This window comes from Zingiber officinale, chromosome 1B (assembly GCF_018446385.1).
Source record: "Zingiber officinale cultivar Zhangliang chromosome 1B, Zo_v1.1, whole genome shotgun sequence".
Lineage (NCBI taxonomy): Eukaryota > Viridiplantae > Streptophyta > Magnoliopsida > Zingiberales > Zingiberaceae > Zingiber > Zingiber officinale.
In genome coordinates, this window is record NC_055986.1 from 143973651 (window position 1) to 143997012 (window position 23362).

At 39.6% G+C, this 23362-nt stretch overlaps 2 protein-coding genes and 1 pseudogene across 3 annotated transcripts; 2 read left to right on the forward strand and 1 right to left on the reverse strand.

The window, feature by feature from the left end:
- The first annotated feature begins 701 nt into the window (after positions 1–701).
- On the forward strand, positions 702–4061 carry LOC121983071 (probable LRR receptor-like serine/threonine-protein kinase At3g47570). The gene is made up of 2 exons (XM_042536054.1): positions 702–3228; positions 3481–4061. Exons 1-2 carry the CDS (start codon positions 717–719, stop codon positions 3876–3878), a joined length of 2910 nt encoding a protein of 969 aa, XP_042391988.1. The 5' UTR covers positions 702–716; the 3' UTR covers positions 3879–4061.
- Positions 4062–9906: 5845 nt separating this feature from the next.
- LOC122043071 lies at positions 9907–17908 on the forward strand (annotated as a pseudogene).
- Positions 17909–18895: 987 nt separating this feature from the next.
- Positions 18896–22845, reverse strand: LOC121983082 (protein TWIN LOV 1-like). 2 transcript variants are annotated; one of them, XM_042536064.1, is made up of 7 exons: positions 21983–22842; positions 21634–21841; positions 21447–21511; positions 19851–19930; positions 19703–19758; positions 19542–19605; positions 18896–19380 (listed from the first exon to the last, which is right to left on the reverse strand). In XM_042536064.1, exons 1-7 carry the CDS (start codon positions 22620–22622, stop codon positions 19231–19233), a joined length of 1263 nt encoding a protein of 420 aa, XP_042391998.1. In that variant the 5' UTR covers positions 22623–22842; the 3' UTR covers positions 18896–19230. The 2 variants fall into 2 exon arrangements, 1 of the variants encoding a protein (XP_042391998.1); XR_006112378.1 differs by having other exon boundaries at positions 19301–19380; positions 19703–19753; positions 21983–22845.
- Positions 22846–23362: the final 517 nt, after the last annotated feature.

Here is a 23362-nt window from a genome sequence, read left to right on the forward strand (position 1 = left end):
ATTTCGAGTGTCACCCTTACGACGACTTCCTTATGAAAAAAAATAATTTAATTTAATATTATACTTATCTTAGTAAAAAAATTAAGAAAAGTATATTTTTAACATTGTTGGCCTAAAATATTTATAGAAGCTTCTTGTCAATTCTAAGATGTGGGACTAAAGAGAATTATATTTTTTTATATAAAACAACCAGAGAAAATTAATGATGAGAAAAATTCATAATAATATGTCGCAGCTGAGTCTCGAACTCTAGATCACTGTTTGTTTCGCTTGTGGAATTACTAATAAACCTTGGAATTATTTTTAGTGTAAATAGAAAAAAAGATATTAACGTAAATTCATTTTAGACTTCACCAAAATTAGTTAGTAAAGGGGAAAGATTTTTAATAAAATAGTAAAATTACTAGAATAATATTAGATCAGCCAAATAAAAAATATAATTTAAGAAATAAATTTAGATTAAGTCCGTTTTTTAATATTTTTTCAACGTAACATTAGGGAGCCTGATCTATAAATGATCAAAGGCTGATCCATTACATCTATTGATTTATTTTGATGACTCTACCTATCAAATAGATAAGATCTTTTATAATTCAACAATTAAACGCCACTGATCACAATAACGGACTTTATTTTTAAAAAAAAAAAAAATATTTTGCCCTATTTATATCCAAAGTACTCCCACACCTTGCAGTGCAGCTCAAGAAAACATCAACATGGAATTGAAACAAGAGTGCTGTTTCAAGCTTTTTCTTCTCCTCTTGTCATGTGCAGGCTTATCAGCCTCTCAATCCTCCACCGATCACCTGGCTCTTCTCTCCTTCAAGTCTCTCATCTCCGACGACCCAACCGGCGCCATGTCCTCATGGGGAAACGCCTCCCTCCGCTCGTGCCAATGGCGAGGCGTGACATGCACTTACCTCAATGACCAAGAGAGAGTCACAGCTTTGAATTTGAGTTCCCTCCAATTGTCGGGCAAACTCTCGCCATCCCTTGCCAACCTCACTTTCCTTGAAAACCTCGACATCTCTTTCAACGCTCTCGGTGGTACCATTCCACGAGAACTCGAAAATCTATCCAACCTCAAGCATCTTGATCTCAGCAACAACAAGCTTCAAGGAGACATCCCCCGCAACCTTGACTCCCTCACACGGCTCCAAAGTCTCTCCTTATATAGCAATAGTCTCACAGGAACCATTCCTGCTGAGATTGGTAACCTCTCGAGCTTGACGGGGCTTTATTTGAGCGTCAACCAACTCAGCGGCTCAATTCCTGCTTCAATTGGCAACCTCTCCTCTCTTTCAATACTTCATTTGGACACTAATCAACTCACTGGAGCCGTTCCTTCTTCTATTGGGAATCTTGTCAACCTCACCATACTCTTGCTGCATAACAATAGTCTCTCCGGGTCCATCCCAACTGAGATAGGAAACCTTGCCAATCTGATCACGCTGATAATGGGTGGCAATCAGCTTACTGGCAGAATTCCTAAGAGTTTGGGGTTGCTGCACAAATTATATGTATTGCATCTGAGTGGTAATTTCCTTGAGGCAAAGAATGCTGCTGAGTGGAGTTTTATGGATGCCTTGACCAATTGCACCAATCTTGTAGTGCTGGTTTTGGAGAACAATAATTTAGGCGGAGCGTTGCCAAAATCCATGGGTAATTTGTCCAAAGTTCTTCAAGATCTGAGGCTCGGTAGTAATCACATAGCCGGAAGCATTCCTGCAGAGATTGGGAGGCTTATTAACTTGACAAGAATTAATATGTCGTCCAACTATCTCGATGGTGTCATTCCCACAGCACTGGGAAGCCTTTCCAAATTGGTAGAAGTAGACTTGAGTCGAAACCACTTTGATGGAGAAATACCTGCAACTGTTGGCAACATAATTGGACTGACTAAACTTGTTTTGGCTTCCAATAAACTTAACGGATCCATACCAAACAGTCTTGGTAAATGCCGGCTAGAGAGACTGGATCTTTCTGCCAACAGATTGACTGGAGCAGTGCCCAAAGAGATTCTCTTAATTTCTTCACTCACCGTACTTCTCAATGTTTCACACAACTCACTATCAGGACCTCTGCCTCCAGAAATTGGACAGTTGAATAATCTCCAAACGATTGACGTCTCTTACAATCAACTTACTGGTGATATTCCTCCCGCCATTGCTCAATGTCAAGTCCTTCAGAATCTTTACCTGCAAATGAATCTTTTCCAGGGATCCATTCCTTCAACATTTAGCCAATTGAAAGGGATTCAAATTCTGGACATCTCCAACAACAACTTGTCTGGAAACGTACCGGATTTTCTTGGGAGCTTTCCTGATATGACTTATCTTAACCTCTCCTTCAACAATTTACAGGGCGAGCTGCCAAGAGATGGAATATTTAGTAACGTTACTGTGTTCTCTGTGGTGGGAAACAAAGGACTTTGTGGTGGTGTTCCAGAGCTTGGTTTGGCACCATGCTCTATGGGGAAGAAACATCCATCTTGGAAGCCCGTTCTTGCCATTTCCATTGCTGGAGGAATCTTGTGTATTATCTCTCTCATTAGCTTCTATGTTGCTTGCCATAAGCGGAGGAGATTTTCTTCTATCAACTCGGACATCGAAGGGCCATATAGGAAGGTCTCTTTTGCTGAGCTTCATGCAGCAACAAATGGATTCTCACCTTCTAATCTGGTCGGCAATGGGAGCTTTGGGTCTGTTTACAAAGGTTTAACTGATTGGGAAGATCATAAAGAAGTGGCAGTGAAGGTGTTTGACCTTAAGCAAAAAGGGGGTTTAAGAAGCTTCACAGCGGAATGTGAAGCTTTGAGAAGTATCAGACATCGGAACCTTGTCAAGATTATAACATCATGCTCGAGTGTAGACTTCCAACAGAACGACTTCAAAGCTCTAGTGTTTGAGTTCATGCCTAATGGAAGCCTGAGCAAGTGGCTACATCCTAAAGCAGATGAACAAGGCACACCCCAAATGCTAAGTCTCATCCAGAGATTGAATATATCAATTGAAGTTGCTTCTACATTCGAGTATCTTCACCACCATGATCCAACTCCTGTTGTCCACTGTGATCTTAAGCCGGCCAATATTCTCCTAGACCACGACATGGTTGCGCACGTTGGTGACTTTGGATTAGCAAGGTTTCATAATGCAACTGTCAGAACAAGGGCTGAGACATCAACAAGTTCACTCATACTAAAAGGAAGCATCGGATATGCTGCTCCAGGTTTGTTTACATTCATTTGATAATAATGGTAAAATAATCAAAACATAGCAGAGGAAAAAAAAATAGTAACTAAATTTTGCTACATTTTAACAATAAGGAATTTTGAATTAAGATACTCGTCTAAATAAATAGCCTTTCAGTTATTGTAGTCACATTGTCTCAGGTACAAGTGTGATTTCTTGCAAACTCAGTACATTTCATTTATTTTTGATGAATTGCTAAGCTTTCATGTGGTCTTATCCCTCATTACAGAGTATGGATTGACCAATAAAGTTTCTGTCCAAGGCGATGTGTACAGTTACGGAATACTTTTGCTCGAGATGTTTACTGGAAAGACACCAACAGATGCAGCCTTCAATGAAAATTTAAACCTTCATAAATATGTTGACATGGCAATTGCTAAACAAGCTGTTGATGTCATGGACCCCAAACTATTGTCTGAATGGGGAGAAGAAACGCATCACCTTGACCCATCAACAAAAGAAATCAGAATGAGAGCGGTAGAGTGTGTTAGTTCAGCACTTAGAGTTGGCATCCAGTGTTCCATGGAGTCGCCCAAAGAGCGAATGAAGATGGAAGATGCAGTAAGAGAGCTCCACAACATTAGGGATGCATTTCTAAGGTATGGTTCAATATCTCCCCAAAAGTAGCCCCTGGCTTCAATTTATGATCATATTTACAAAAAAATATTCAGCCAATAGGCTTTGTATTTCCTATAGGATTTGCATTTAGAAAAGTTTATGTACAAATTGAATATGTATCTTTTTTTCTGAATTCACCATTATGTAGAAGCAGCGTTAAAAACAACGTTCTGCTTCTCTTGTTGTTGGAGTGCTCTTTTATAAATGTATAATGTTCAAGAATATCAAATATTTGTAGAGGCTAATCTTTAAATATAGGTAAGCTATGGTTCGGATTAACCAGTAGACGAATTAGGGATTAAACCGTCTATCTCCCGATTTAGAAGTTTGTACATTTTAATTATCAAAAAAAAAAGTCAAATATTTCTAATTAAATTAACTACTTATCTGAATTCCTAATAGTATAGGCAATTGGAGGAAAAAAAATCTAACTTATTTATATTTAAATATTTTTTTAGTTGGCATCATATATCTAATTCTTTGAACCGACTAATTTTGAGAGTAATTGGTCTGATCCTATGAAAATTTTCTATTGATCATTAGGATAAATTGAAAAGTAATCATAAAGGCCTATCGCCAACCTTCCTAATATTATGAGTAATTGGTCTGGCCTCTTGCTCTTTTCTTTTGCATATTTATCAGTCTCCCAGTTCGTCATTCCCTCCTCCCAAGTAGCCATTGATCAACATGCTCTCATCTCCTTCAAGTCTCTCCTCTCTGATCCTTCCGAAGCCTTAGCTTCCTGGGAGAACACTTCCATCCATTTTTGCCATTGGAAAGGAGTTACATGTCATAACCTTGGAGGTGAACCTAGAGTCACACAGCTTTAGAGCTGGAGACCCTCAACTTAGCAGGTACAATATCTGCATCGTTAGCCAACCTCACTTTTCTCAAGAAGCTCCATCTCCGTGAGAACCAACTTAAAGGTCCCATTCCGCAGGAGCTTGGCCTTCTTTCTCATCTCCAAAGTCTCGATCTGAGTGTAAATTCTCTTGAAGATATGATCCCGTTGTTTCTGTTTCAGAATTGTTCTAATCTCCAAAACTTCAGTCTGCATGGGACCATCCCAGGAAACCTTAGCAACTGTTTAGACCTACAATTCATTAGATTAGAAAAAAATATGTTTGAAGGAGAGATCCCAAGTGATATCTACTCCCTCCCAAAGCTTCAGGACCTCAACATATGGCATAATAATCTCAGCGGAAGAATTCCTCCTGAGATTGGGAACCGCTCGACTTTAACAATACTTTCATTAGCTGGCAACAAATTCAGAGGCTCGATTATTGACGATAAAGTTTGCATATATTATTAATAATAGTATATAGTATATATAAATATTATTATAAGTGAAAATAGAAAAATATATGAATTAAGAAAATAATAAATATTTTTTAATAATAATTATTCTCTAATAACTAGGAAACAAATAATTATTTTTTAATAATGATTATTCTCTAATAATTAGAAAATAAATAATTATTTCCTAATACGTCCTCTCAAGATGATGTCCTAGAAATGACATTATTCTTGTTGTAAATAGCAAACAATCGAGGTCGAGAAATCGACTTTGTAAGTGCATCAGCCAACTGATCCTCAACAGGAATATGAGTAACTCGTAGTTCGGAGGCCTGCACCAGATCACAAACAAAGTGATAGTCAATAATCAGATGCTTCATCCGAGAGTGAAAAATAGAATTAGCTGAAAGATACATGACATCCAAATTATCAGTAAAAAACACAGCAGACATGATAATCGGAAGAAGCAGGTCTGTCAAAAGTGACTTAATCCATTGGATCTTAGTTGCTGTAGAGGCAATGACACGATATTCAGCCTCAGTCGAAGAGTGTGCAACCGTGCGTTGTTTAGTAGATTTCTAGGAAATCAGATTAGCACCTAGAAAAATAATAAATGCACCCGTAGAACACCGATCATCTGGATCTCCTGTTCAGTCTGCATCGGAGAAAGCATGAAGAGTAAAAAGTGTATCCGCAAGAAGACGAATGTCAAGATCCCTAGTACCATTGAGATACCGAAGTAGACGCTTCACAACACCCCAATGCATCTCTGAAGGAGCATGCATAAACTGTGAAAGCTTAATGACCGCAAAGGAAATATCAGGATGAGTCATACGAAGATGTTGTAAGCCTCCAACCACTTGTCGGAACTTAGTCGTATCAAAAGATGAAGATCCATCATGCAAGTAAGACGAGAGCCAACAGCAATAGGAGTGGAGACCGGTTTGGAATCAAGCATGTTGTGTTTGGAGAGAAGATCAGTGACATACTTTTGCTGAGACAAGAGAAGACCATTTGAGGTTGGGCGAACTTCAATACCGCAGAAGAGAAAAAGAGCCCTAAGATCCTTAATTGTAAATTTTACATAAAGTTTACATACTATGACGTCAACAGAAGAAGCATCACTCCCTGTAATGATTAGATCATCAATATATACAAGGAAATAGATAACAATATCATCCTGAGGATAAACAAATAAGGAGGTGTCAGCTCGGGATGCGATAAAGCCAAGAGAGACCAAGAAAGCGCGAAGCTCCAAATACCAGGCATGCGGAGCCTGCTTTAGGTCATAAAGCGCCTTATGCAAACGACACACATGATCCGGAAACTCAGCATTGCGCATACCCGAAGGTTGCGCCATATAAACCTCCTTTGCAAGATGACCATTAAGAAACACATTATTTACATCAAGTTGGGGAAGACGCCACCTCCGATTCACAGCCAAACTAAGAACAATGCCCATTATTACTAGATTAATAACAATGCTAAATGTATCATGAAAGTTAACACCAGGGCGTTGATGAAAACCCTTGCCAACAAGGCGAGCCTTATATCGATCAATTGAGCCTTCATAATTACGCTTAATGCGAAACACCCACTTATTACCCATAAGATTTTGGTCTGGCGAAGGTGGGACAAGAGTCCAAGTTTGATTATGGAGAAGCGCATCATACTCTTCATGCATGGCCTGTACCCAATTCGGATCTTTGAGCGCCTGCGTAACAGAGGAGGGTTCACAAGGTTGTGGAAGACTAGTATGAAGAAGATTCTTTGGATTGGATTTGTAGATGACATTTTTGGAGCAAGTTTGCATGGGATGTTGGTTTAGAGAAGCGAGAGAGGGAGAAAGAGTCGGTGGGCTGGAGGGTCGGTTGCCAGCAGGCAACATGGACAACCCAACAACAAGAGGTGATGATGGCGGAGATTATGGTGGCGATGATGACAGTTGTGAAGAAGTCACTTGCGAACGACTACGGTTAGTGGCAGGTTGTGGCATCGGTGTTGGAGGGTCCCACAAGAGAACTGGTGCAGCAGAGAGTTCAGAGTCAGTGTCTATTACTATGGAATCCAAAGAGGAGGTGATGGAAAATGGAAAAACATGTTCCACAAACTTAACATAACGAGATACAAAGACTCTTTTGAGAGTTACATCATAGCACAAGAAGGCACTCTGGGTGAGAGAATAACCAAAGAAGACACAAGAGGTTGACTTAGGATCAAGCTTGTGGTGAGAGTAGGGGCGCAACTATGGAAAGCATAGCCACCTGAAAACTCAAAGCTTAGAAAGATTAGGAATGGTGGTGCACAATTTTTCAAAAAAGGATATATGGGAGAGACCGACCTTAGGCATGCGGTTAATCAAATAGACTGCTGTAGCAAATGCATAAGATGTTGGAGCAATCTAGGTGCCCTAGGTTTTGATGTTTAGACAAAGGTTTAAGTTAGGTTTATTGTTGTATTTGATATGCATTGTGAGTGTGCAGGATACAGGTACAACAAGGAAAATCCAAGTGTGATTTTGGCAAAGGAAGAAAGTCCAAGGATGAGTGTCTTGGCGGTGTAAGTCCAAGTATGTAGTCTTGGCGGTGTAAGTCCAAGTATGTAGTCTTGGCAACGTAAGTCCAAGTGTGACTTGACAATGGATGAAATCCCGGAGGCGCGACCTCTTGGCAAAGGAAGACCCGACAATAATGACAAAGCCGATGGAAGTTCCAAAAGGCAAGACGTGAAGGATGGGGAGGTATCCGAGGGACGCAAGGCTGATGAAGGAGGCTAGAAGGCTAGGTCTAGGTTGGTCGGGCGAGAACGAGTGCTGAGTGAATGCACTCGAGGTAAAATCTTAAAATTAGGGTTTACTGTAGCAGTACTGTAGCGTTATTGTAGCAGTACTATAGCGTTACTGTAGTAGTCGACTCATGACTGTAGCAGTCGACTGGTGCACTGTAGAGAGCCGTTGAGAGAGTCGTTGGGCTGGCACCAGTCGACTGGTGCAAGGACCAGTCGACTGGTAACGGGCAAATCAGCTTACTGATTTGCTCCAAGCTCTATAAGAAGGAGCTTGGGATGACCGACCAAGGTGATGAAATAGATTTGGTTAAAGCCTATTAGAGTCTCCCAAGCCCTCGTGTGATCGGTGTGCTTGTATTCAAGTGTTTGTAGCGAGGTTTCTCCACCGACAAGGAGCTTGAGCTAGCCGGAAGTTTTCCGAGGAGTCATCCACCGACGGATCGGGATCGTCCACCTTACGGACAGCCGTGGAGTAGGAGCTTTATCTCCGAACCACGTTAAATCAACCTGTTAGGTTTGCTTTCTCTTGTTACTATTTGTTTTTATATTTCCGCTGTGCACTAACATTATATGAAACGATCGATTTGGGTGAGACGTTATTCACCCCCCTCTAGCGGATACATCGGTCTCAACATAAGATGCTTTGTGCAACAAAGTGAGACAAGTTTCGACTATATGGCGATAACGACGTTCAGAGTATCCATTGTGTTCAGGAGTGTGTGAAGGAGTGGTAAGATGACTAATACCATGAGTAGTAAGAAAGGAGCGAAGGGCTAAAAATTCATCTCCATTATCAGTGAATAGTATTTTGATAGTCATCGAGAACCGATTTTCAACAAGAGTTTTGAATGAAATAAAGGTAGAGTAGACACCCAATTTATTGCGTAAAGGATAAAGCTATATATACTTCGTAAAATGATCAACAAAGATAACATAATATTTGAGTCCATCAAATGATGAGAGATGTTCAAAGATTAGAAAAGATAATATCCAAAGGAGCACGAGACGAAATACTAGATTTATGATAGGACAATTTATGACTCTTATTAATATTGCACGAAGTGCATGAAAAATTAGATAAAGTATTCACAGGAAACGAAAGACCCAAGGATAAAAAAAACATTGCAAAACATCTAATGATGGATGACCTAAACGATTATGCCATAAGGAAATAGATGACGAGACAGACATAGAAAAGGCAGAAGGCGATGATAGCGTAGACATAAATTTTGGCCAGTAATAGACACCATCTCTATGGACCCTGCTGACTAGTGTCACTCCCCTACGACGATCCAACACCTGAAAATAGGAATAAAAGAAAAGAAATGTAACAGGAATAGTAGCACAAAGTGCTGCGATAGAAATCAAATTTTTTGACATAGATGACACAAATAAAACATTGGAGAAAACTAAAGGGAAAAATGGAGTAGAGAAAGAGAAAAAACCAATGTGTGTAATAGGTAATCTAGAACCATCACCAATGGCGACGCTATCATTCCCAGAGTAAGGCTCATGCAACGAGAGAGTAGCGAGATTAGTGGTGACATGATGAGAGACGCCAGAGTCAACAACCCATTCCTGAGAATCAGATGAAAGTGTATAATGAACGGCAGTGTGCACAAACGATGCACTATACGTGGGACGCGGAGCACACGGAGGAGCCGACGGAAGCAGAGCAAGCATCGAGGCAGTCATATGACTGCATTAGCGAGCAGAGTAACCTTGGACATCATAAATCTAATAGCACCCAAGATAATGATTGGGGCTGGACACAGCTGGATGTGTAGGAGGATGTGCAGATAGCCCAGGAGTAGACATGCGTGACTGATGGGATATAGGCGGAACCTACCGACGACCACCATAATAGTTTGAATACCGATTACGAGAATTCTATGTTGGAGCCACAAGAGAGGCAGGAGAATCAAGAGTATTTGTGAGAGATAGCACGCGGGTGATGTCGTCGGCGACAACCATTGTAGAAGGCGGCTGGAACCGGCGGTTGATGTCGTCGGCGGCAGCTATTGTAGAAGGCAGCTGGTAGGTATTGTGGAGAAAAGAAATAAAGAGAAGAAAAAAAAAAGTTATTGTTAAGCTTAGACCTCTGATACTATATTGACGATAGAATTCACACATATTATCAATGATAACATATGATATATATAAATACCATTACAAGTGAAAATAGAAAAATATATAAATTAGGAAAACAATAAATATTTCCTAATAATAATTAAGAAACAAATAACTATTTTTCAATAATAATTATTTCTTAATAATTAGAAAATAAATAATTATTTATTTATAATAATTATTTTCTAATACCAATTGCTTCTAAAATTATTTCAACCTTTCATCCCTTGTTGAGCTTTACCTGTCAAATAATCAACTTTCAGGTAGCATCCCGTCCAACATCGGCAATCTTGGCAGATTAACTATACTTTATCTGCATTTCAACAATCTCAACGGCACAATCCCATTAGAGATTGGGAATCTTGTCAATATGCAATTTCTAAAGCTGGACGCCAACCATCTTTCTGGGATCATTCCTAAAAGCTTGGGCCGCTTGAAAAATCTAGATACGCTTACTCTTGGTGGTAATCAGCTAGAAGCAATACGTACTGCTGAGTGGAGTTTTATTGATGCTTTAAGCAACTGCACCCGCCTTAGAATTTTGGAACTATACGACAATAGTTTAGGTGGTATGTTCGCCAAATCCATTGGCAATTTGTCAAAAAATCTCGAAGTGCTTAACTTCTATCAAAACCAAATTACTGGAAGCCTTCCAGTAGAAATTGGAAATCTTAACTTATCAGCAATTATGATGTGGTCCAACCGACTCAGTGGTACCATTCCTAGAGAACTTGGAAGCATCAACAGGTTAGAAAAAATTAGGCTGGGTGACAACTTTCTGATTGGAGAAATCCCTGTAGATCTTGGCAACCTTACCAAATTGTCTACCTTAGTCCTCGACAACAATAAATTGCATGGTCCAACACCTACTGGCCTTGGGAATTGCCCGTTAATTAGTTTAAGGATTTCAATAAACAACATAAGTGGTAGCATACCAAAAGAAATCCTCTTTATCCTCTCCCTCTCCATCATCTTCAAGGTTTCAAACAAGTCTTTGACAGGAACACTGCCTTTAGAAATTGCAAACTTGAGAAACATCATAACCATAGATGTCTCAAATAACAGGCTTTCCGGACGTGGCTTGCCTGGCACAATCCAAGGATGTCAAGTCCTGCAGTATCTTTACATGCAAAATAACCTTTTCCAGGGATCAATCCCGCTGTCATTCAGTGAATTGAAAGGCCTTCAACTGTTGGATATTTCATGCAACAAATTAACTGAGCGTATATCATTATTTAACACTGTCTTTTCTTAATCTCTCCAACAACTATTTTGAAGGGGAAGTGCCAGTAAGTGGGGTTTTCCAAAATTTTACTGCATTTTCAGTGTCAGGAAACAATCAGCTTTGTGGAGGCCTTCCAGAGCTTAGCTTGACATCATGCACCCAGAAGAGCAAACATCTAACCAAAAAGTTAATTGTAGTCATTTCTGTATCGGGAGTGTTTTTTTGCCTCATGCTTCTTCTCTGTTTGTTTGCAATTTGTCGTAGGCTTCAAAAGTCAAGAGGCTTTTCTAATGTCAACTCAAACATCATGGAGCAATATAGGATGGTTACTTTTGCTGAGCTGTTCAGAGCCACAGAAGGATTCCCACCTTCTATTCTAATTGGCAAGGGCAGCTTTGGATCTGTATACAAAGGGAAAATAGATTGGGAAGACCACGAGGAAATTGCAGTGAAGGTACTCAACCTCAAACAAAAAGGGGCTTTGAAAAGCTTCATGTCCGAATGTGAAGCTTTAAGAAATATCAAGCATCGAAATCTCATCAAGATTTTAACATCATGCTCCAGTATTGACTTCCAAGAGAATGATTTCCAAGCTTTAGTGTTTGAATTTTTACCAAATGGCAGCCTAGAGAATTGGGTCTATCCTAAAGCCAATCAGGGCACACTACAAAGGTTAAGTCTCCACCAAAGACTGAACATATCGATAGATGTGGCTTCAGCTTTAACATACCTCCATCATCATGGCGAGACCCCTATGATCCATTGTGATCTGAAACCAAGCAATGTCCTTTTGGATCATAACATGGTTGCACATCTGAGTGACTTGGGATTGTCCAATTTTCTTGTCAAAACTACAAGTTCATCAAGCTTGAGTCAGACAAATTCAGCCACATTGAAAGGGACCATAGGATATGTTGCTCCAGGTTTGTTTCTCAATTACCCTTTGTTTCAATGGCATTAGCAGTCATCAAAATTAGCCAGTATGTTAATTTCCTTAATTCTGGGTTCTGATTTTACTAAGAACAATCTCTACAAAAGAATAGCATGCTCCTAGTCAATATACTCTTATTCTGTTTATTTAATTTTGTCTTGAACAAAATCACTGGTAACAGACCATCATCATTTATCTTTAGTATAATTATTTCATAGGAATCCACTACTTCATGGAGCTCTACCATGTTTGAGTCGTCCTCAGGGATATGATATCGTGATAGGGCATTCAAGTTATCTCCCAGGTATTCACAGTTCGATTTTCGATTATGGCATATTTGCAGAAATTTTTCCTCCAAATGAGATGTGCAACCAAAGGATGCTAAGTTTTTGAGCTGCTTGCCGCGTGCGCTTCCCTATTTACCCTGGTGGCTGGTGAAAAAATTCTGTAGGGGACAGACCGGACACCTCTAGAGATAGTCAATGAGACTAACTGAAATTATCATTTTTTTTTCTACCAAGTTTGAGTCGTACCCAAGACTATGGTGTTGGAACCCCAAGGTGTTTTGATGTGATCAAACAAGTTAAGTTAGGTCCTGTTTTGTCTAACCCTGGTGTCTAAATGTGCAGGAGCTTAGGAACACAGGAAGTCGAGCGGAAGACGCGGCTAGCGAGAAGGACGACACGGGGAGAGAGGTGACGGGCTCGGTGCGTCCGAGGGACAAGGTGACCGTGGAAGAGTATACCGGTGGACGAGAAGAACATGTGCAGCGTTCGCGGGACGAGAAACCGGGAAGGAAGGCTGCTCGAGGAGAAGGCCGGAACTTGGGTTTGGGTGAGCCCTATTCCGGATGGCCGAGATCACCCAAGCTAGCAGAGCATGAGCGAACAAGACCCGGACAGAGACGAGCTGAACCGGAGACGAAAAAGTCAACCTCTGTTGACTTTAGGGCTCGGGGCGCCCGGAACCATTCCGGGCGCCCAGAGTAGCCCGGGGCACCCGGACCAGAGAAATTGACCAGATCGAGTTTTGACTCGATCTGAACGTTGGGGGATAAACTTTTATCCCCCCAGGGCACCCGGAATCCTTCGGGGCGCCCCGACCAATGCTATAAATATATCACTGGTTTGCACAGATTATTTAACTCACTTGTAATCAGTTTTCTCTGTGCTTTCATTTCTGTTCTTTTTATTTGTGCTGTCAACGCTGTAAAGAGACTACTCGGCCCGAAGGAGATCATCAGATAGTGCGCTTACTTTTCTTGGATTAGCAATCCCCTGATTGCAAACCAAGTAAACCTCTGTGTCTGATTTTGCATTTTATTAGTCTTTTTATTTTGATTACAAGTTCTTTTAAATTAGTTGAATATCCGAAAAAGATTTGTGTTTTTTTTGTAGGGCAATTCACCCCTCCCCTCTTGTCGGTCTCCAAAGGGACCAACAAGTGGTATCAGAGCAAGACGCTTCAGGAGGACTAACCGTCGATCGAAGCAACGAGATGGTCGGACCAAGCATCGTTCCACCAAAATTCGAGGGGGACTTCGCAGACTGGAAGCGTCGTATGAAGGTATTCCTAAAAATTGATTTCGAAATTCGATCTATTATGAAGTATGGTTTTGTAGCTCCGACGAATCAAGATGGAGAAGAAAAAGAAAAGAGCCTTTGGACAAAGAAGGAGCAGAATGAGTCTGTAGCAAACAGCCGTGCGGAATATCACCTGCTGAGCGTGTTGCCGCCTGAAGAGGTCAACCGCATCAGAAGCTATTCATCTGCTAAAGAACTCTGGGAGAAGTTCTTGGAACTCCACGAAGGCACGTCCGAAGCGAAGCTCGCTAGAAGAGACATCCTCCGGAACAAGCTGATGAACATCCGTTTGGAAAAAGATGAGAAGGTAGCCAATCTACACGCGAAGGTAAAAGAATTGATTACTGGTCTCGAGAACCTCGGAGAAACGTTAACAAATCGGGGCACTATACGCTACACACTCAACGCGTTTCCCAGAACTTCAGAATGGACATCAATCGTCGACGCCTACTATATTTTGAAAGACCTGGAGGTATAAGTACTTTAGAAGAATTGTTCTCCACTCTTGAATTACATGAAACCAGGTGTGCAGGAACAACAAAGGAATCAAGCCAGATGATCGCACTAAACGCAACCAAAGGGGATGAACCCGAGTTAGACTCATAAGAGGATCAGGAAGCATACATGGTAAGAAACTTTAAAAAGATTTTTAGATCTAATAAGTTTAAAGAAATGCAGAATAAAAAGAATTAAAGAAATAGAAGAAGGGTTCGTTGCTACCAGTGTCAAAAAAAAGGACACCTAAGAGAAGACTGCCCAGAACTAAAAAAGGGCAAAGTTAAGGCACCCAAAAAGCACAAGAACCTAAAAGCTACTTGGGACGACACTTCTTCATCTGAGTCCGAGATTCAAGAATATGCCGGGATAGCACTGATGGCAAGCTACGAAGGGCAAAGTCAATCAGAACCCAGCATCAATGAAGGGGGAGCGACCTCAGATGAAAGTAGCGAAGCAGGGGGAGATTCAGGCTTCAAGTCTGATATGGTAAGTGAGGTATGCCTCTTACCTCCTGATCAACTTTACTTTGGTATTAAGGATATGGCTAAATCCATGTATAAATTAGAAAATAAAAATACCAAATTAGAAAATGAAATTTTAGAAACAAAAAGAATTCTGGCAAAATCATGTCTTATAGAGGATTTTGATAAATTGAAAATTGAAAATGGAAAACTAAAAGAAGAAATAGAAAGATTGAAAAAGTCTCATATTTCTACCTTTAGAAATTATAAAGGTTTAAATTGGTATTATAGATTTCATCAAAGTCAAATTAGAAAAATATCAAAAGTCTATGTACCTAGGAAATACTTGATTAACCCTGTAGGTAGAAACCTCTATTGGGTTCCGAAAATATGTTTAACTTAAAAAAATTTAAAATTAGACTTAACATTTTCAGCAAGGAAATTAAACAACTAATTTCTTTATGTGGCTTTGTCTAGAAAGTGGTTGTTGCTCCAATAACCAAGAAGGTCTAGTGCCTCGCCACTGCCTGGAAGCCAAGTATTGAAATGAAAAGTTTAATTGACTACTTGAAAAAGTATTAATTTATATTACTAAATACTTTGAGAGGGTTATTCAATTTGTTTTAGAAAAAATTTTCAAAAATACTCATGTCGTCAAAAACTTAGAATTTTTTTTAAATTATTCCATTGCACATTTTCTTTTAACTTAGGAAATATTTTTTAGTTTTGCAACACTTAACAATTTTTAATTTATTGAAAATTACAAAAAAAAAAAAAAAAAAAAAAAAAAAAAAAAAAACTAAAACTGCTTAGAAATTTTCTTCAGATGCTTACATTTTTTTCTGGAATTTTTCTAACTTAGTTTTGTTTTCTTTTCCTTAGAAAAATTCAATTATGTTAGACAGTTACTTAGAATTTTCTTTTTTCACCTATGAAAATTTTCTTTTAAACTTAGAAATTTTCTAATTTCATTAACACTTAAATTTTTTTTTAAGTGAAAATTTACCTTAAGACTTGTTAGAAGGAACCCCATTTTTTTATGTGATCAAATGGAGAGAAGAATGTTAAGTCTAGGGGGAGGTACATTTTTTAATTGAAAAATCTTTAGACTTATTTGCAAATTAACTGTTTTTATTGCATTTGTTTACCCTAGCTTAACTTGGGTTGCTCACATCAAAAAGGGGGAGATTGTTGGAACCCCAAAGTGTTTTGATGTGATCAAACAAGTTAAGTTAGGTCATGTTTTGTCTAACCTTGGTGTCTAACTGTGCAGGAGCTTAGGAACACAGGAAGTCGAGCGGAAGACGCGGCTAGCGAGAAGGACGGTACGGGGAGAGAGCCGACAGACTCGGTGCGTCCGAGGGACCAGGTGATCGCGGAAGAGTATACCGGTGGACGAGAAGAACGTGTGCGGCATTCGAGGGACAAGAAACTCGGAAGGAAGGCTGCTCGAGGAGAAGGTCGGAACTTGGGTTCGGGTGAGCCCTATTTAAGATGGCCGAGATCACCCAAACTAGCGGAGCCGGAGCGAACAAGATCTAGACCGAGATGAGCTGAACCGGAGGTGAAAAAGTCAACTTCTGTTGACTTTAGGGCTCGGGGCGCCCGGAACCTTCCGGGCATCCAGACCAGAGAAATTGACCAGATCGAGTTTTGACTCGATCTGAACGTTGGGGGATAAACTTTTATCCCCCCAGGGTGCCCGGAACCCTTCGGGGCGCCCCGACCAGTGTTATAAATATAGCACTGGTTTGCACAGATCATTTAACTCACTTGTAATCAGTTTTTTCTGTGCTTTCATTTCTATTCTTTTTATTTGTGTTGTCAACGCTGTAAAGAGGCTTATCCGCCCGAAGGAGATCATCAGATAGTGCGCTTACTTTCCTTGGATTAGCAATCCCCTGATTGCAAACTAAGTAAACCTCTGTGTCTGATTTGCATTTTATTAGTCTCTTTATTTTGATTACAAGTTCTTTTAAATTAGTTGAATATCCGAGAAAGGTTTGTATTTTTTTTGTAGGGCAATTCACCCCTCCCCTTTTGCCGACCTCCAAAGGGACCAACATATGGTGCCGCTGTAGGACATTCAGACTGTCACCCAAGCACTCGCGGTTTGATCCTAGATATGACATATTTACAAGAATTTTTCCTCCAAATGGGGCGTGAAACTAAAGGATGTTGGACTTCTGGGTTGCTCACCGCACGCGCTTCTCGATTTATCTTGGTAGCCGATGGAAAATTTTCATGAGATTAGACCAGTCACCGTAGGGCTAGTCAATGAGGCTAACTGGGTTTATTATTTTTTTTTCTACCATGTTTGAGTTTGTCCCCAGGGCTATGGTGTCGTGGTAGGACATCCAAGTTGTTGCTCAAGCACCTACGGTTCGATTACTAGCTATGGCGTATTTATAAGAATTTTGTTTCCAAATGAAGTGCACAACCAAAGGATGTTGAGTTTCTAGGCTGCCCACCATGCGCGATTTCTGATTTACCTTCGATGGTAAAATTTTATGGGTCAGATCGGTCACTGCAAGACTAGTCAGTAATTAAATTTATTTATTTTTCTACATGTTTGAGTATGCTCATATTCATGCTCTCTCTCCATTTTTCACGATGCATACAATAAATTGTGCTCCGTGGCAACTTTTTAAGACTCTTTTGGAAAACTTGAACTTTTAACTGAATGTTTTTGGTGTCTGTCTACTTTCATCTTTCGAAAACTTGCTCCATGCTCCATGTACATTTCAGAATATGGAATGACCGGTAAACTTTAAACTAAAGGGGATGTATACAGCTTCGGAATACTTCTATTAGAGATGTTTACTGGAAAGGGGCCTACTAGTGATACCTTCAAAGAAGGAATGCACCTCCATAAATTTATTGAAATGGCACTTCCTACACGAATTGCAGAGATATTAGATCCGAACCTCTTGATGGAAATAGAAGAAGCAGGTGGCCCTGATGTATCGACAACTGAATCAAAAATGAGAATGCTAGAGTGTTCTGCTTCAGTGCTTAGTGTTGGCATTTTGTGTTCCAATTTATCACCAAAAGATCGACTGCATATGGAAGATGCCATGAAGGAATTAATTGACATCAAGGATGCATTTCTAAGGTTGGTTGTTTGAAGGAGTAGGCACGTAGCCTGAAATTTGAATTATGGTTCCAAGACTGTCGGATCATAAATCTGGTAACATTCTATAAGCTATCATTTCCGAGCATTAGATTTTCACCCATGGTTTTTTTTTTAAATATTCAGTACATAGATTAAAGCAAAATTCAAAACCTTTGGTTATTGTATTTAGTTACAAGTCATCTGTTTTTTGATAAATGAATATCACATATCATGAAATAACTTTACAGCTATAGAGAAAACTTAACTTATCCAAATAACATGACATATAATTCGTTAAGAGATTGCATAGTAAAGATTAAACCATTACGAAGAACCTTGGTATATATTTCTTAACAATAAATTTGTTTCTCGAAACAATATTTTTAAAATTAAATCATTGAGTAAATTTGTCAAGCCATTCGGTCATGTGGTTTCACTCTATTGTCGTCCAATTAAAAATTCTAAATCGTTTGTTATCAAGGCACAAACTGAGGACCCAAAAGTTCAAAAAATTTGATATTTTTGAAGTGACAAAAACATATTATAATTTGTGTTAAAGTCAAGAAAATAAAAAAATAAAAAAATCTTATGCCTTGAATTTTAGGAGTCATTTTGTGCTAACATGGTGCTAAGTTTGATAATGCAAGCTATTTAAGCTTACTAGATTTGTAATATATTTTTTTATAGTACTAATGTTTGTAAGACGTATTTGTTACTCCAAAAATATTTAAAAATTTAAATTTAAAAACTGTATTTAGGGAGAGATTGGAGGCAAAATAAGACTGGACAAGCTAAGGGCCTATTTTGATAATGGCAATTGAGAACTCTAGGGCCATTCTGAAAAAGTCAACATATTTTGAAGGGCAAAATGAAAATTTCTTATTAGGAACCAAAACCAATAAAAGTTTAAACCTCAACGACAAAATCGAATTCCACCTAGGATTTATAAGCAAATTTGTGAAAAAAATATTCAATTTACCGTCTCCAAAACAAATCACCATACAAACGCATAATTATTATCCAAAGAATGAGATATACACGGATATTCTAGAGTCATGTCCAAGACTACTGATTCACTATCATCATTTACAGATTATATTTAGAACTTTTGATGAGTTCCAAGTACTCCTCTTCAACAGTCAGTAAGAATATGTTCAATTTTCATTGAGGCAGTTATTTTATATAGGAGAACACAAACACTATAATTTCTTTTTTCGGCCTGAGAGCATTTTCTGTCATTATAGCGGGAAGAGCAAAAGAAAGAGCGTGAAAAAAAAACAAACCTGGAAAGAACTATTAACCCGGTAAAAACTACATTGTTTTTCCCTACGACAATCATCGCCTTGAAGGACCGGCACACATCGATAAACTTCTGACAGCAACCTTGACTGCACCCACGACACCAAGCTGCCTCATGTGTGGACTCAAACCATGCTCATTGCTCTTTGCATTCTCGTCCATCTGAACACTAACGTAAAACGCTATCTGCAAAAGCAGAACCATATTATTGCAGTTACGATCTTAATTCTTCTTACCACTTGTAAGTGTAGAAACTAGGCCAAGGGATAAAAAATACAACTACAATGAAGTCAATCTATACTCCAGACTGAATCAAATGAAGAACGTATGGGTTGAATATAACATACCTTGCCAGATGCATTTCTCACAGGTGAAATATGAAATAAATTCCAGAACGAGCTTCTATCCTTCCTGAAAAGCGAGCATCACAATGTCATTTGATAAGCAAAAGTCAATTATCTAAGCTCATGCATACATCATCTGTCCATTTTTCAAAAAGAATAGGCACCTATAGTTTAGAAGACGAACTGTGCAAGAATGCTCAGCCTGAATGCTCTGCCTAATCTATGAAGGAAGATGGTCAGCATAAGAATGTGCACATTGAAAATGAAAGAGAATATGATTATAAGTTTGAAATACTGTGAGATCACGAGTACCTGATGTAAAACATCTGCATCTGTATCAGGTCCGTTCAAGAACCAACATTCGCGTCCCAAAACTTCATGTCTGGAATAACCTGCAAATTAAGCCAAATGCCTATTACCATACTGAAGGCTTAGGCAAGAATTTCCCATAATGGAGTACTGTTATTCCATCTATTGAATGGCGGCACATAGTCTGACAGTCAACATAGAGATGCCAAATAAATTACAAAAGTATACTTTAATCCCAAAATATTTTTTATTTCTTGGGGTTTCTGTTGTTACACACCACATTTAAATACCTAAGCTTACTTTAGTCCAAGGGGTCCAAGGCTTGCAAATTTTTGGTTGCGGTCAGCATGACTCAGATGGGGAGAATTGATGAAATAAAGGATTTCAGAACAATATTTGATATCATTCTGGGTTTTCATATTTGCTACGGAGCTAAGGTTTCTTTCACACTTTATGGACCAAAATGTTCAGCTGTATAAGGATATTGATACAAGTTGATATATTAGGTAAGTATGATATTATTAACTTTTCAAACATGCTGGTTCATAGTGCCTGCTGATTATTTATTGGAAGATGATTTGTGATGTTGAATACAGAAGCTGAAACATCTGATGGTTGATGGTGAGTGCACATTTTCCAGTAACCTTAAATGCAGATAATGCCACATGTATAGGCCTCACTATGCTGCTGAAAACTTGTTGCCAGGTGTCCTGATTTCAGATCTGTTGAAGCTTGACAAAAATTTTCTTTATTCAGGTATTCGGATCATAATTATTCAGACTGTAATCTGAGCCAAGGTTCATATTAATTATCAAATACTATTGACTCTTAACTTACACAAAAATGAAGCTGGAGTTCTGATGCTTACTGCTACACAGAATGACAGAAACACAGTTCCTGAAGCTGGATATCTAAAAGAGCTGGGCCAGTCCAACAGGCTCTCCTGTTGATTTCCTATATAAATTCCCATTTTGCTCCTTGTATAGGATTCATCATTTCACACACTTTCTTCATATACATTAAAGTTTATTGTTTCTTGCCTGCAATGAAGTCTTTTGGGGGCTTTTTACTAAAGGAATCAGCAGTACTAAGGGTGCATGTTCACATGAATCTTTTCAAGAGATTAAGCACAGAACCAACAACTATTATTACAAACTAGTAAAAAAAAAACATTATTGTTTCCCTTTTCTCACCATTTACCTTACATAATGTGGGATCACAACAACATATATAAATTTTCCATTCAGCAATTCAACCACACATCAAAAAGTCAGTTTGAATCCTAGACTAAATCACTATCAAAGTAGAAGCAGGTACAGAACAGATACAAATGTGTTTGTTCCTATATACACTTTGACTTTTAACTTTTTCTTATAATCATATTGTGTATATCTTTGAACTTTTAAAAGAAAAACTCACTTCTATCAGTTGATTAGGCAAGCAAATATGACTGTCAGAACTCTAATCTTGAAATGAGGTGTGGAATGAGAAAGAATAATGCAATGGACAAGAGACAATTCTTGCATCGTTCAGCAACAAAATAACAAAAAGATAGAGAGAAAACCCAAATTTTACAAAAGAGACAAGAAAGCTGAGCACCTGTCAGGTTTAAGAACTCGTCACTAGCATAGACAATGGGCATCTGAGGCAACTGAATATCAGTCCTGCGAGATATCAAGAAAATTTCCTATTAGCATCAATACAGGTATATCCCGACTAGGAATCTAGTCTAACAACTCATCGATTACATCTGTTTAACAACCAGTAAGAATGTGTAACAACTCACAATACAAAACTCTGTTTGATTCTACCAAGAGATATAACAAGGGATGAGTTGATAGCAGAAATGCCTGCCTCACTGCGTCTTTTGTCGCTGATCACTCTGCCTGTCAGCTTGCTATAATGAGCCAGAGTAGAAAGGATGCTGTTGGCAGCATCGCATGCCTTCTCCTTCTCTTGCTCGGTTGCATGGCGTGACTCCTCAGCTTCCAATCCTACAAGGAGCAAATGAAACAAAGTTGAAGAGGAACCATAATTCTGATAGCATTGCCAAGAGACAAACTTGTTATTGATTGATTCAAGAAATAGGAAGCAAGAAGAGCCAAAGATTGCAAGGAATAGTAAACATAACTTGCCTCTGTTGTCGACGTCCACAAACAATTCAACAACTGGGTTACAACCCAATTTGTAGTCCGATCGAAACTCGTTCCGGCAAGCCACGAGGAACCTTCCCGTCCCTCCCTCATGCCTATTCTCCGCCAAAGATCTCAAGCACCTCGATCGCCTCGGGATCGGCACTTGGACCGCCACGAAGTGGGCGACCCTGCCGTCCTCCACTCCAAATACCGGGAAGAGGTGGAAGAGTATCCAATGCGGCGTCCCGTCTTTTCTGTAATTAAGCAAGCTAATCTGGAGCGTCCGCTCCTCCCGTATCGCCTCCCTAATCTCCATCACCGATTGCCTGTCGGTGGCAGCTCCCTGGAAGATCCGGCCGTTCCGGCCGAGCACCTCCTCGAGCGAGTACCCGGACATGGCAAGGAACCCCCGGCTGGCGAACACGATGGGGTGGCCGGCGATGTCAGGGTCGGTGATGAGGAAGCAACCCTGGATCTCGTCGAGAGCCTCCGCTACCCATTCGGAGTACCGAGCGGCGAGTGACTGCTCTACGGGAAGACGAAGCGAGGGATCCATGAGCTCCGTCAACGACGTCAGCGGGGACAGCGATGTGCTGTCGGCCCGACGTCCGATCGCCGGAGCCGTCAGGACCGCCAACATGTGCGCGCCGCCCACGCAGCGCACTCAGAAGAAGAAGAGGAACCGATCGACCGCTTGAAAGAAGAAAAAATCAGAACGAACTTGTGCTCATAATTCAACGACGAGACGAAAAAAATCTTGCCCAGTATAAAATTGAGTGGATCAAACAAAATAAATATAAAAATAAATAGAATCAAGCAGAGCAGAACGAGGATATTTTTTTCCAAAATAGAAATTGAATTGATAAATGCTAAATTTTTTAGTGGTACAACGCGATGATTATGATTTATTCCGTTCAATTATATCGAATGATTATTTTAAAAAATGCTAACAAAAAAAAAGGTGTGAAGACGTGGCGGCGCGTGGCCTTTGCCATTGGCCGCTGAAAACGACCTTCTCATTTGTGAATTGTGATTGCTCCGCTCGCGTAGACGAGTGGATTACGATGACACGGATGAAAGGACTAAGGAAAAGATAGATTACTGGAAGAGTTCACTCTTACCTGTATCTGTGCTGTGATTGGCGTTGAAATGGGTCCGCCTACAACCTGCCTTGTGTGTAAGTTGTCGTGCAGACGTAGTCAATTTTAGTAGTGGCAGTATTTTATTGGTGGCGGCTGTCATCTTGCTCTGGCGGTATTAGGATCTAGCGTGTGGTTTCTAATGCATCATTTTTTTTTTCAATTTAATATGGCCGACTAATTAGTTTCTGTTTAATAAGATATTTCAAAACAACTGTATGAATATATACGTAATTCTAAA